At 47.6% G+C, this 14,104-nt stretch overlaps 1 protein-coding gene across 6 annotated transcripts in view; it reads left to right on the top strand.

Annotated features, from left to right (window-relative positions):
- ZC3H7B (zinc finger CCCH-type containing 7B) overlaps positions 1 to 14,104 on the top strand; it is a 47,163-nt gene that overhangs the window by 23,055 nt on the left and 10,004 nt on the right. For all 6 annotated transcript variants that reach the window (XM_064702333.1, XM_064702329.1, XM_064702327.1 and 3 more), the window contains exons 12-18: positions 529 to 691; positions 777 to 938; positions 1,770 to 1,975; positions 3,422 to 3,522; positions 4,207 to 4,388; positions 7,976 to 8,061; positions 13,436 to 13,569. In XM_064702333.1, coding sequence (XP_064558403.1) covers positions 529 to 691; positions 777 to 938; positions 1,770 to 1,975; positions 3,422 to 3,522; positions 4,207 to 4,388; positions 7,976 to 8,061; positions 13,436 to 13,569 — 1,034 coding nt within the window. The remainder of the gene's footprint in view (positions 1 to 528; positions 692 to 776; positions 939 to 1,769; positions 1,976 to 3,421; positions 3,523 to 4,206; positions 4,389 to 7,975; positions 8,062 to 13,435; positions 13,570 to 14,104) is intronic.

Raw genomic sequence — 14,104 nt, 5'->3', positions numbered from 1 at the left:
TGCCCCGTCAGGAGACTTCTCCAGATATTCTGCCTCTGTCCTATATCTCCAGTCTTTGAGAAAAAGGGGAGGATTAGTAAACTTGGAACAAAAGTTATTCTTGAGTTCCTGTCACCTGCTGGCCCTGTTAACATTAATGTGAATATCTCTGAAGACTGACTGATAAGCAGTTTGGGTTTTTTCGTAGCTTGGGATAAGGTTGATTTAAAAGTCTTTCATTGCAGAGTAGATTGTGATGGAAGGAACGGGAAGGAGTGAGGAGGGCATTTTGTTCTGTGGCTCGTGATAGAAAACTGAGGTCTCTTACCAGTAGGAAAGAGGCCTGTCTTTGAAGTGAACACACCACAGTATTCATTCTCTTTGAAAAAGTTGCAGTCGTCTCTTGGAAATGTCATTTCAGATGTGAACGCTATGATGAGAGAGGAAATGAGAAAGGTTTTGAGAGACTGGATTGGGGCAGGGGTTGGAGAGGTTTCTTGCCTGTGTGGTTGCAGAGCTGAACAGAGAGGTGTGTGTGTTTTCACTCAGGTCAGCCTTGGTGGAGGGAGTCACCCAGCTGTGCCCAAGGCCACCGAGCACCTGCTGTCCCAGCCAGAACCAGTAATGCCCAACACAGCTCTGCTGGTGAAGAACCCCCTGGCGTCTACTCATGTTTTCAAACAAGCCTGTCATATCTGCTACCCCAAAACAGGTGATGCATTTGTTCTGCCACCAGAGCACTGGCACAGACCAGGAATTGGCTTTCCCCAGGCTGATGGGGTTATTCTCTCTGGCAGGGCCCAAGGCTGGTGATTACACCTATCGGGAAGGCTTGGAGCACAAGTGCAAGCGGGACATCCTGCTGGGCAGGCTGAAGAGCTCTGAAGATAAGACCTGGAAGAGGATCCGTCCTCGCCCGACCAAAACCAACTTTGTAGGATCCTATTATCTTTGCAAAGGTGATCTGTGGCAGTTGGTCGCTGGGAAAGGGCTGTGCCAGGGGAGACTGGGAGGGAAATTCTGTTTGATGTTGCCTGCTGGCTATAGGGTGTCCTGTTTCATCAGTAGCCTATGGACTGGATGGCTCAGTACAGTGAAGGGCAATGAGCTGCCATATCGTGGAGAGCAGGCAGCATCTAAAGTGGTGGAGCAGAAGAGTTCCAAAGGCTCAGTGAGTTGAGTGCTCAGAGCTGCTCTGCTGACATGGGCTTTACTGAGAACCTGCCTCCTGTACATGTGCTCACATTAGTCCCACTCAACCCAGCTGCCCATGGCAGGGCCGTGGTTCTGCCTAGGGTAAAGCATTCTCTGCCTGCTCCTTTGCTCCAGCCCATCCCACAGTACATGCAGGCAGTGTGACCAGACTGGTATCCCAAGGCAATGTCATTACAAAGTACCTAATGAGGTGGGTGGATTGCAAAAGCCACGCTAAAATGGCTCCTTACTGCTGGGCCTATGGGAGAACTTAATCTGTATTTGCTTTAAAAGGAGTTAAATCAGTCATTATTCAGGCCAGGCACTGAATGAAAGCTGGCCTCTTGTTTTGAGACAGTTTCCTTCATAGCAGCATTACTGGAGATTGTCACCATTCAGTAGTCTGCATTAGCTCCTGAATGTCTTGATATAGGTGAACTTGGGAGGAGATGTCTTTTCATTCTTCTTTTAGCTCTCTGTTTTCTTGCTTTCAGTTCCATGTGAGGCGTGGGCAGTGGGAGAAGACAAGAGAGAGTTTAGTTTCTGACTGGGCCGCCCTGCCTGTGTGGTGGTGTGTGCTGTTTGTTGCTTTGTAGATATGCTTAACAAGCAGGACTGTAAGTACGGGGATAACTGCACCTTCGCGTACCACCAGGAAGAGATCGACGTGTGGACGGAGGAGAGGAAGGGGACCCTCAACCGTGACCTCCTCTTTGACCCGCTAGGTGGGATCAAGCAGAGCAGCCTCACAATTGCCAAGCTCCTCAAGGAACATCAGGGCATCTTCACCTTCCTCTGTGAGGTACAGAACTGGTGGGAGGGGGCAGGCATCCATCATCTCTTCCATATGTGCCTGGACCACTGATATGTTGGTAGTTGCCACCACGAAAATACGGTGGGATGACTTGCACAACTTGCAATGGAAACTCTTCAGGAGGGACGGGTGAGGAAGGAGAGGCAGTGGGGGAGCCCTGTGTGTTAGGGACTGTTTTCACTGTCTACAGTTTAACGATGATGAAAATAGGCTTGAGTGGTTATGGGTAGGAGCTGGGGGAAGGCCAATAAGGTGAGAGTCTGTTACAGGCCACCCAGCCAGGGTGAAGAGGCAGACAAAATATTCTGTAGGCAGATGGGATAAATCTCATCATTGCTGGCCCTTTTTCTTGTGGGGAATTTCAACTTACCAGGTGTCTGCTGTAAGTACAGCACAGCAGAGAAGAAACAGTCCAGGAGGTTCCTGGAGTGTGTGGAAGAGAACTCCTGACACAGCTGGTGAGGGTGACAACTAGGGAAGGCATCCACTGGGTCTGGTGTTTGTGAACAGAGAAGGACTGGTGGGTGATACAATGGTTGGAAGCCATCTTGGGCACAGCAATCATGCAATGGTAGAGTTTTCAGTTATTTGAGAAATAAGGAGAGGGGTCAGCAGAGCTGCCACCTTGTCACTTCACCTTCTGAAGGGCAGACTTTAGCCTCTTTAGGAGCGTGGTTGGCAGAGTACCTTGGGAGGCAGTCCTGAAGGAAAAAGAGTCCAGGAATGTTGGACATTCTTCAAGAAGGAAATATTAAAGGTGCAGGAGCAAGCCATCTGTAACTCTGTGTGTCCCAGCCAGTGCCCTGCTCCCAGAAGGACAGTGAGCATTGTACATAGGAGTGTGCAGGAGAAAGGAGTAGTTTCCCTCCTTAGCCCTGCAGCTGAACCAGGTGCCCACAGCCTCATGGGATCACCTGTCTCTTCCCCTATCTTGACATACTGCTTTGAATTGTAATTTAGCCCCAGTTACTTTAGAAATTGGAATTCCGTAATGCAACAAATTCCCACTTGATGTCTGTGCAGAGCTACTGAGTTGGTCAGTTGAGAATTGCTTCATACCATCTTAATGCTCTGCAGCACAGTTTCCCATGTTGGCAGTGCATGCAAAGGGACGTGTTCTTTGCTGTGAAGTGGCTGTTCTTTTTTCTCCCTTGTTCTGTTGGCTAACAGGGAAAGAATATGCGGCTCTGACCAAAATTTTTCCAACCACAATGGAAAATACTGTGGAGAATAAGCCAAAAAATGTTGTCTGGAAGCTCTTCCAGAGATTGACTTGCTTTATTTTAAGCCCTACCACAAAGTTTTCACCACACATCTTTTTAACTTTGAACATTAGAATAGGCTGGCTCTGGTTCTTCTTTCTCCTCTAAGTGAAGTCGCTCTGGTTCACTGCTCTCTAAGATTTTCCCAGTGTGCTACTTCTTCTCTTCTCAGATTTGCTTTGACAGCAAACCCCGGATTATCAGCAAAGGGACCAAGGACACACCATCTGTCTGCTCCAACCTTTCTGCAAAACACATTTTCCATGACAACAAGTGAGTGAACAGTTTTTTCTCCTGATGGGAACCATGTCTCACAAGTCCAGCCAGTTTAACTCCAGGGCTCTGGTCTCTTTCTTCTTTCCTCCCTTATGGATTCCAATCATAGGACAGCTCAAATCATGATAAATAGCACTATGGGCTTCACCCTGCATGTTTGCTTCTGGTACTGAGGGATTTCAGGCATCAGCAAAGCCCTTTGGAGTCACTCTGTTAATAAGTTTTCCATTGACTTAATTTGACTTTCAGTTTGGCCTTTACAAAAAGGTCAAAACAAAGATCCTCCAGCTCAGGATCCTGCCTCTGACTATCTAGTAATGAATGTTTAGGAAAACAAGTATAACAAACATGTCAAGTACACAGTCATACAATTCCTTCTGGTTCCTGCCAACCTCAGCTGTGGGGAGATGCTGAACCAGAGGAGTTGGTATCTTTGCTGCATATTTTTAAACTTGTCTGATCTCTGAACTTAGGCAGAGCATCACCCATGTGCTCAGGGTGAAAATAACTACCCAGGCTTGATAGGGTGGGAGGGCAGGCGTTTGCTTTTCCCAGAGGGAATCTGTCTCTCCTGGTGTTGATTTTTGTGTGTCCTTTGCCTGCCCAGTCAAATGTCTGGATGTCATATGTAAGGAGGAGGGGGGAGGGTTTGATCCTCTGGTGCTTTGAATTTTTCTGCAGGTGTCTGGTCCACATTGTGCGTTCCACCTCCCTGAAATATTCCAAGATCCGTCAGTTCCAGGAGCACTTCCAGTTTGATGTGTGCCGACACGAGGTGCGTTACGGCTGCCTGCGTGAGGACAGCTGCCACTTTGCTCACAGTTTTATTGAGCTCAAGGTCTGGCTGCTGCAGCAGTATTCAGGTGAGTGGGACTTGGCTGGTGTTGTGTACACCTGAGTTTCTTCCAGTGTGTACCCAGGGCCGGTTGAGAGGGACAGAAGGTGGTTTGGGACTACTGAGAAGGTGTCGCTGGCTCCTGCATATTACTTACTCTGCTTCCTCAGGGACACAAAAGAGAGGACCAAGGTGTTCTGCAAGGTGATTTGGCCCTTGTCCATTTATAGAAACAGGGCTATTATAATTTGCAGACCAGAAAACCTTTCCCTTGGGACCAGCTGAATAAAATTAAAATAATTAGGAAGATAGAGCTGAATCCCAAGAGCTGTTTGGTGCTTAGATCTTGTGCAAATAGCAGCTGGACCCCTGAGTGAACATGTCTTGCAGTGAGAATGGCAGCACAGGTGATGAAGCAGTTGGTTATATAAAGAAGGCTGTGAATCTCCAGTTTCTCAAAACAAATTCACCAACAGCAGGAAATTGCAAGATACTTGGTGTTTCCCAAAAAGCCTTTGATGACATGCTTCAGGAGAAGGTTTTATGGAGATTATACTCAGGGAAATCATATAGTGACATTGCCACATCTGGCACTTTCAGTCCTGTCACTTTGTCTCATTTGATATATTGGAGGTTTTCCCTGGCTGCTGGCCTGTTGGCTGTGTAGATATTAGTCCACCCACAGTGCTAACTACATGTTTTTTCACCACAGGGTCTCATTTAGTGCAACACCCAGCCTGGTAATGGGAGTACTTCAGAGAGGAAACATATTATGCATGTTTCTCACTATTCTTTGATGTCATAATTGATGTTCAGTGCAGTCCTTGGCCTTGGCTTCAGCTCATGAGGGAGAGTGATGAACAAGGCAAATGGCATCTTTAATCTTTCTGTTTGCCCTCACTTACTTGTGGCCTCAGAAAATTAAAAAATTACAGCTCTGGAATTTCTAAGATAGCAGATTGCCTGTGAGTCATGGACCACCATTGCTGCCCTACGTGCTTGTGATACTGCTCGTTGTACTCTGGGCACTCTAATATTCAAGTACCTTGCTTTTATCTGCATCCCATGGTGGGTTTATTTTAGTTGTTTTGGTCAAGTTTTGTTACTTGAAAAGCTTCTCCGCTCCCTTCTTCCTTCCCTCTGTGTTCCTTCCTCTTCATCCTGCAGAACTAATAAACTGATTTTTTTTCTTCTTTCCTTCTTTATTTGAAGAAATCATTTCAAAGGGAAAGCTGAGGAGATGAAACAAGCCATGAGTTAAGCTGCAGAGTTGATCACTAAGCCTTGTGCTTAATGATCCACCTTTTTCAACAATAGGAGAGACATAATCTTGTGGGGCTTTTTTCTGCAGGGCTGTATATATGAGCCTGCTTTCCTTGTTAGTTTGCCTCTCTCAAGTGTAGCCTTCATTATGGAAACTGAGATTAAAGGTAGTTGTTGCCATTCTCTGGGAATACTTTAGCTGTGGAGCAGGAAGTTTCATTTGAGCACTATTTGCTCAGCAAGAATAGGAAGAGGGCAGCTTACATTTGAAACACTTCACAGCCATTTGAGCATTTACAGAGCTTTTGGTTTTGTTCATGGGGATAAAGGATTGTATTAGTGGAGTAAAGGTTCCCAAGATCTGAAAATTGGACAGACAGGACTGTTTTCTTGTTCACTGTGGCTTTTCACAGGCATCTCTTGCTATCTTCTTCAACCAGTGGTAATAACAGACTCTTTGTCTTCACTAATGATATTGCAAAAGATGCTGAAATATTATAAGTAATCAACACATGGGCCTTTTGGTTCCCAGCTCATTTCTTTGTGACAGTTCCTGCTTTGAAAAGCTGGCAGATTGGAAACCATCCTTTCACATTTGTGAGGGTTTTTCTTTCCCAACCACCACATTTCTAGACTGTATTATTGAGAGAGTTCTGAAATCTAGAACTGGAAGAAGGCAGTCAGAAGAACTACATTTGAAATTCAGTTTTCTGACAAGACCTGTATATGCTTCTCCCTTCGGTTCTGCACCCCATGGATCACAGGTGTGCAGAATGGAGAAGGTGGGAGCTGCTTCAGACCTTTTCCAGCCACGTCCAGTGCAGCATGTAAATTTTTTGTTGTGGTTTTCCCAGATTTAGAGTTTTTGTTCCCAAAATACTAATCATCATTGTGTCTGACCCTGGAATACTTGGACATGGAAGAGGAAGTTGCAATTTTTCTAACTCTACACCATTTCTTCTGGGATTAAGGGTTAAGAGGTAGACTATTCACCGACAGCTCTGATCTGTGAGCAATACCAGTTATGCAGTAGCTGCCATTTTAAAGACCTGAGCAAATGTTCTTGAAGAATGGTGAAGTTTTCTGAGTGCTTTTATTCCTGTTCAAACCTTGTGCAAATAGCAGTAGTGGTGCCTGATGGGGACATGAACAGCTGAAATCAGAGACAGGAAAACTGAGGTCAGGAATGCTGTGACTTTCCCAAGCTACACACAGCCTAAGCTGAGATGAAAATTTTGTTTGGTGGCCCTTAAGTTCTGGAATGTGCTGTCTCCCAAATCAGTGATTATGTTCATGTAATACTCCTGGGGAACACCTCACTTCAGTAATAAAAGCTGTAGGCTTTTATTACTGCAAAGCAACCAAATTTGCAATGTCTGTGTCCTGGGGATGCTGCATCATGGCCATCCTCTGCACCCCCCTTGCAGTCGGCTGCCTATGCAAGATATTTGCTTCAGTTTGTTTTGGCAGCTGTCTTGGGTCTTTAGAGCACTTAATAACTCGAATGCACATCTAGCTGGCTGGTGCTAACAGAGGCTGTTCCCTCACCACTTGAGCTGGTCAGGAGCTAATTCCTCAGATAAGGTCTGACCAATCCTTTTTCTTGTTGTCTGATGTTGTATTTCTGATATCTGAGACCTTGCAGATCTTTCCTTGCTGATTATTTACTAGCAGCTGTTCCTTGGTTAGTTTTGCACTGCTGCCTTGCTTGTGCTTGGTGTCTATTTGTGTTGAATTTCACCTTTCTCTTTGCCTATGGGGGGCCCTCTCAACTTGAAGGCGTAACAGGCTAATTAATCCTAGCAGGTAATAGATGAGACTTCTGGGTTCTTGCAGATGCTAGATGTCTCAGTGGGTGTCTGTGATCCTCCAAGCTAGAAGCAAAAACTCCATATACAGTAGATCAATAGTAACAAAGCATTGCCTTTAGGACCTTGGTAAAATCTGCTGATATAGGGGTCGGGGACAGCCTTGGTCAAGCTCTTGACCCTTGTGAAGAATTATTGGCTTGGAAGCAGTGTCTGGGTTCTTTGCAGGCTGCCTGAGCAGAAAGCCAAGTCTGAACAAGTCCAGGAGACTGAACTCTTCTTTTGTTTTGCTTCTGTAGAGAGTCTGAACAAGTCCAGGAGACTGAACTCTTCTTTTGTTTTGCTTGTGTAGAGAGGAGCTTGCTTAGCAAGGGGTTAGACATATTCTGTGGTGCATTCTCAGTCCTGATATTACCAGGGGTACTGTTGGGAGCTGTCAGCTACTTAGGGGTTACTAAGCCCAAACTAAAAAGTCGTGCAAGCCCTCCCTCTCTTCTCTTGGCCAAAGGAGTGTAGCTCAGTTCTGTCTCCTTTTTGTTCCCAGGAATGACCCACGAAGATATTGTGCAGGAGTCCAAGAAGTACTGGCAGCAGATGGAGGCACATGCCAGCAAACCAGCCAACAGCGTGGTAAGTAAGGTCCTTTGAGGGCCTGGAGGCAGATTTGGCTCCCAACAGTTCCAGCCCTTTCTCTCTTTTCCTCCCATGATTATGCCTGACAGGTCCCAGGCAGACCAGGCTGGCCAGGTGAGGAGAGCTGAGGTGGAGGAGATCTGAGAGCTTTCCTGGTTGCAGTGCTGATGTTGAGCTTTGTGCCTTGTTTTGCAGTGTTGTGATCTGCTCTGTTCCCTGCTAGGGTGAAGCCTCCATGTCACCGAGGGCAACACACCCGAGAATGTTGTTTCCTGTGACACTTGCTGGTGAAACTGGGAGATTTTGGGGCAGTGGTCACATAGTGGGGACCAAATGTGTCCTGCTGCCCTTTAGTGGCCAAGGGGCAGTAGAGCAGTTTGAAGGACTTCTAAGGAATGACTCATGATGTCTGATCTGAATGCAGGAGTGGGTGGAACTGGCAGCCCAGGTGCCGTTGAGGCTGACAGAGACCTTAGTGGTGCTTTACCAGGAGGAGGCTGAGAGCTTTGCCTTTTTTTTTGCCACCAGTCTCTCAGTGTGGAGGGCTGAACCCTCCAGCACTGCCAAGAGCATACCAGGGTAGTGTGAGAGGGTTAGAAGCAAAGGGCTTTTTCTTTCTTTGCTTTTCTCTGTCATGTTGGCTATGGGCAGTTCTGTCTTATTATTTTTTTATCCCAGAGGGGATTTCTGTACTGTAGGAGCAGAGCCCACCCAGTGAGGACAGTTCCCAGCCCAGTCCTGAGGTTGAACTAAAGCACTTTTTGCCATTAGAGCAGGACAATGGTGGGGAAAGTGGTGTAAATCCTTTTTGTTCCCATTTGACAGCTTTCTTTAACCTTGGCAAACCTGAGCTTGCCATCCCTTGGCCTGTGCCTTACTGTCTCAGCAAGAGTGTTTCACCTTTGTGTGGGATCTGTCACCCAAGAGTTCCTCTGCAGAGACCAGTGCCAAGTACAGCCTGTGAGCACCCTGTGGAGGATGTCTTTTGTAGGAGAGGAATCTGAGTCACTCATGTGATGTTTAGCTGCTGTTTTTTGTCTTGGCTGTGTGCCATCAGAAGTGTTCTTCAGGCTGCTGGGGAAGCATCTGTGGGAAGGTCTGTTGGGCATTGCTTAGCCTAACAGAAAAGATGCAGGTGACTGCACTGACACTTGTAGTGGGCTCTGTGTCCACCTATGTGCTGGTTATGCTGCATGAGGTGGATTCATCTTCAAGGGGATGCTCAGCAATAAACCTGTGCAGCTGTTGTGGTTTGAAACAGTTGGAGGAGAGGAATGGGAAGCAGCAGTCCAGAATAAGCAAGAATAACCAAGGTCTGTAGTTCCCAGGACTGTCTGACTTGCTTAAGGAATATGTTCTAACCTCTCAGGAAGCTGAGCAGGACAAGTTTCTACATCCTGTATTATATGAGAAGTGGATGATCTGAACACTCCCTGCCACCAGAGCTGGCTGTGATCTCTTTCTGCCTGGTGTGGGGACAGAAGCAGTGGCATGCATCTCCACATGGGAGGAAAGTAGATGTGAATTTGCAGCAGATTGTGACAGCAGTTGAATTTATATCAGCAATCCCTGCTCCATATGTGCCTTGCAAGAGCACAGTCCAGAGATTGGTTCTGTTCTGCCTGCTGTGAATTTCCTCGCATTTTCAAGAAATCTCTGTCTTGCCGTTCTCTGTGCATAATGAGGGGATTAAAGAAAAGATAAATGGACAGCTGTTTTCCTGTAAGCCTTGCAGCTTCAAATTCACCTTTGTCTGGAGGTGCTGCTGCTGGAAGAATAAGCTGTACACAGGCATGGTCAGAGCATGTCCTCTGAAGCATGTGGGATCTGGATGCTAAGTGAGGGCTCCATTTCTGGCTGCTGGGGCTTGCAAGGGGCAGAGGATCAGCAAAGGAAATGCCAGAGCCTGCTAAATCAGGGGATGGGTAGAGAGCTACAGTTTCTGGGCCCTGTGGACAGTGCTAGGGCTAATGACCAATGGCAAAGTCTGGCTGTGCCTCACAAATGCCTCTCACAGAGCTGACTGCACCCACAGCTCTTCCAGGGTGCAGAGGCAAAGCAGCAGCCATGTTGGTACAGTGAGAAAGTGCCTCCCAGCAGCACCACCAGCCCTCCCTAAGGATTGGCAGCCTGGCACTGGCACTGTGCAGGGAGACAGTCAAGTCAGTCAGATGCATGTGTTTGCAGTAGCACACCATGGCTTTGGCAGCAGCACGTCCTCAGCCAGAGGGCTGTGCTCTGGGATGAGACTCGGGCTTGCTGCTGAAGGCCCTGCGGGCAGGACTCGCTATCTGCTGAGAGATGTTGACTTTTGCCATTGTTTTCTCCTGTCCAGGCAGGCTAATGTGACTCAGAGTTTTCTCAGCAGCCTTCCAGCTTTCAAAGTTGGCTGCCTGGCAAAGACAACTTCCCAGGAGTGCTGTAAAAACAGACCCCTCCTTCCCACCATCCCGTGTGATCCACTCTCACTCCAGTGCCCTCTGGTCAGCGGAAACGAAGTCACTCTGGGGAATTTTGCTGCAGTTTTGTTACAGCTGCCAGCTGGACTCAGCACCCAGGGCTGTCCAGTATGGAGAAAAGAGGCAGGCAGCATGCAGGGGCCCAGTAGCTGTGACACTGAAGGTCAGGAGGCTTTGCAAGAAATGAAAAACGAAGATATGCTGCTTGCCAAGCACCTGCCGGGAATCTTGCACTTGGCCCCACAAATTTGGTCTCACAGCAGCTGCTGTAGGAGTAAAGCCAGTGGCCACAGATTGAAGAGCTAGTCTGCAGGAAGGGCTGTTGTAGGGAGCTGGGTGTCCTCTCATCGCATCCTAGCAAACTGAGGGGTTGTAGCCCTCTTTTTTCTGGTTTTCAAGAGCTGCTTTGTTTTTATTCCCCTAGCCTGCACCAGAATCCCCATGAAAGCTCACCTCAGAATTATCAATTTAAGCATGGAGAGGAAAAAACCTCTCCATTAAGGAGTACTTGCACCTAAGTACTACTCAGTTAGGTGGCTGAGTAACCTGGGCTCCTCATACAGTCCCCTGAGGTGTGTGGCTCCTCCAGAGAACATTTCTGTATCACTTAGAGGAGTTCCTGAGGATGGGAGACATGAATGGCCGTGCAGGGTCTGTTGCTTTCTGCAGAGCCTGAAGTAGAGAGCTGCCGTGCCAGAGACTTGTATTTATTTGGTTGCCATGGAGCACAGCTAGCACTATAATGTCTGGCTTCATAGCAAGGGGCGGTGCCATAGCCCACGGCACTTGTGCCTGGCTTCGTCTGCTGGAGCCTCATGTGATATAATTTCCACACTGTTGGTTATCAGCAGCCTGCCAGGTATGTGTCTTGCCTTTACAAATACAGTCATGTAGCATTAACAGGAGCCGCTTTGAATTTCTGCTTGGTTCCTAATCCCCTGGGAGCACACATGCCGGCTGGATTGACCAGCAGTTTGCATGACTCAGATGAAGAAATGCACAGGGCTTCTTTTGGTTAAGAATTTGTGGAAAAAGCAACCCAGATTACCAGAACTACCTGAGAGATATTTTCTTTCTCTCTGATCTCTTGTCTCTTCTGCAGACACTCAGTGTTTAGTTTTGCTGGGTCAGTAGGTTTGAGCAAAGCTTCCTGGCTGTGCTGAGAGAGATGTCACCAGAGGATAGCATGGGGTTGATAAAAGGGAATATGCCAGCAGTGCCAGTTTGTTACCATAGGCCTATTGGTTTGATGGGTCAGTGGTGAGCGGTTGTGGAATTTCCTTTGGAGACAAAGTGGAGATTAAAGCTACTGTTGAAAGGCCACATATATGACAGGGAGGCACTTTATTACCTTTCATGCTAGCCCAAATCTCAACTCTGCTCATCCTACAGCCAGCCACTTTGAAATGTTCTTGGTGGTCACCAGCACAGATGACAGCTGACAGCAAGTGGTGAATGAGTCATGTGCTGGGAGCCACCAGAAAGGTCATTCTCCCAGATGAGAGACTTCCCTCTTTCAGAATAGATTATCTCTTTCAGAAGAGATGCTGGTTCTCTCAGAGGGTCCTTTTGCTGGGACATCAGAGAACCGATGGCCTCATGTATGCAGCACAGGTGAGGTCAGCTCCCCAGTCAGCTTTTCACAGTGATGGAGGACCCTTTATATGCCAGCTCTGGTTCTCCAAAAGACTGTGTCTGGAGGATGCAGATGGTAGTTGATAGCTGATGTGGTGTCTCCTGGGAAATGCTTCAATTCTGTGCTGCCTGTGCTTGCTGTTTTCCCTTCACCAAGGCGTGCAGCCAGGCTCGAAGCTGCTGCTAATCAATTGCTGGCAGAAACCTGCTCTTCAGGGGCATGTCTGGTTATTGTGAGATGCTTAGGGTTAAAGTCAAGGCATGGCAGGTGGCACAGGCTGCTGATGTGGCTGACAGTCAGAGAATTGTTTTGCTGGTGCATGACCTTTGTGCTTCATGGCCAGCTTGATGACCAGGGTGTTATCTTGTACTCTCACATACTCCTGTGCCCAGGGCCACTGGCATCCAGTCGGGTTTATTTTTTGGTTTGGAAATGAACTGGAGACACCAGCCTCGTGTTCTTCCAGTGGTGATACAAAATGCAAACAGTTTTCCAGAGATTTGCTCAGAAAACATGAGGCAGTGATGATATGAGATTGGCTCCTTTTCTTTTCCTTCTCCACAATCTGTTAGTCATAATCCCAAACTAGCCTTTTCAGGTGGGGTGGGGGCAATAAGTGCAATGGCTGACAAGATATGAAATATGTGCATTGTACCTCTGTCCAGAGACTGTGCTTCAGCTGCTTGTGAAATGCAGTGCAGAGGACCTGTCAGAGACAGAAACCTGCCCAGAAAAGGCTTGGAAGGCTTTCAGCAAGAGGACCCAGCTCTGACTTCATTGTGTCAAATGTTAGGTGTGACACAAAGTTCTTGGTGCAAAAGCAGGAGTTTTGTGTCCTGCATTGTGATATGGTCCAGCTTCCTCCCAAGGGGCCTCTCTTAGCTGTGTGACCAAGGGCTCTCCACAGGCAGTGGGACATGGATTGCCCTCTCTGCAGGGAAGTGGGGATTAAGCACTGGGGCAAGTCTCACAGAGCTTGTCTGTACACAGAGGTACACAGCCAGAGTTTCACAGCCAGGCCTGGTCAGTGCTGGAAGCTGCCAGGCTGTCTGTGCTTTTGGCCAGATGTCAAAGCCCAGGAAATCATGCTGAAGCAAGCAGTGGTTTTGCTCCTGTCTGGTATCTCATCGGGCCACCGGCTAACACTGGCAAAAGAGCTGATTTAATCTGGCTTGTTGCTGGCACACAGGCGTGCAGGGAGCTGCCAGCATCTCTGTGGCAGGTTTGGGGGTGCATTTTGCCTCTGTTCACCTGAGGCTGTGGTTCTTTTCCCCAGGCTTCTCCCCGGAATCCCATGTCAAGCACCTTTGACCTCCAGATGAAATTTGTGTGTGGCCAGTGCTGGTCGAACGGGCAGCTGGTGGAGCCAGATAAAGACCTCAAGTACTGTAGTGCCAAAGCCCCCCACTGGTGAGCAATTCAACCTTCTCTTTCCTCTACCCCTCTTCAAGGGCAGGAATTTTTCATCCTGCCTTCTCCACGGCTTCATTTGGCATCTTTGGAAGAGGCTGTAAGGTTTCCTAGCAGCCTCTCACTGCTCAGGGTGTTTGTCACTATAGCAGGCATTGCAGATAGCTGTTTTCCAGCTTCCTTCTCTCTTTACTGTGTGTATTTGTTGCCAGCATTGTGCAGACTGTTACTCCTGGCACAGGCAGTCCAGATCCCACAATTCCCTTTTCTCCCAGTTTCTATAATTTCTTTTTACCAAGGCCACTAACAGAGTTCTCCTCTACATGTATTTATGCACTTAGCTGTTTGCAGATGTCTGTCAGGTCACAATTAGAAATGATTCAAGATACCCTGCTTCCTTTTAAATTAGTTTCCTTTGGCTCTTTCATTGCTTTGGTTGCTCCTCTATGATGGATCTTATGTCTGTTTGCACTTCTTGACTCCTTGGGGCCCATGAGAATGTTTGGTGTGATAGAAGCATTGAATCCTAGAACAG

The sequence above is a fragment of the Zonotrichia leucophrys genome, chromosome 1A (assembly GCF_028769735.1).
Source record: "Zonotrichia leucophrys gambelii isolate GWCS_2022_RI chromosome 1A, RI_Zleu_2.0, whole genome shotgun sequence".
Classification (NCBI taxonomy): Eukaryota; Metazoa; Chordata; class Aves; order Passeriformes; family Passerellidae; genus Zonotrichia; species Zonotrichia leucophrys.
The sequence above is the reverse complement of the archived record's forward strand: the minus strand, read 5'-3'. Positions and strand labels throughout refer to the sequence as shown.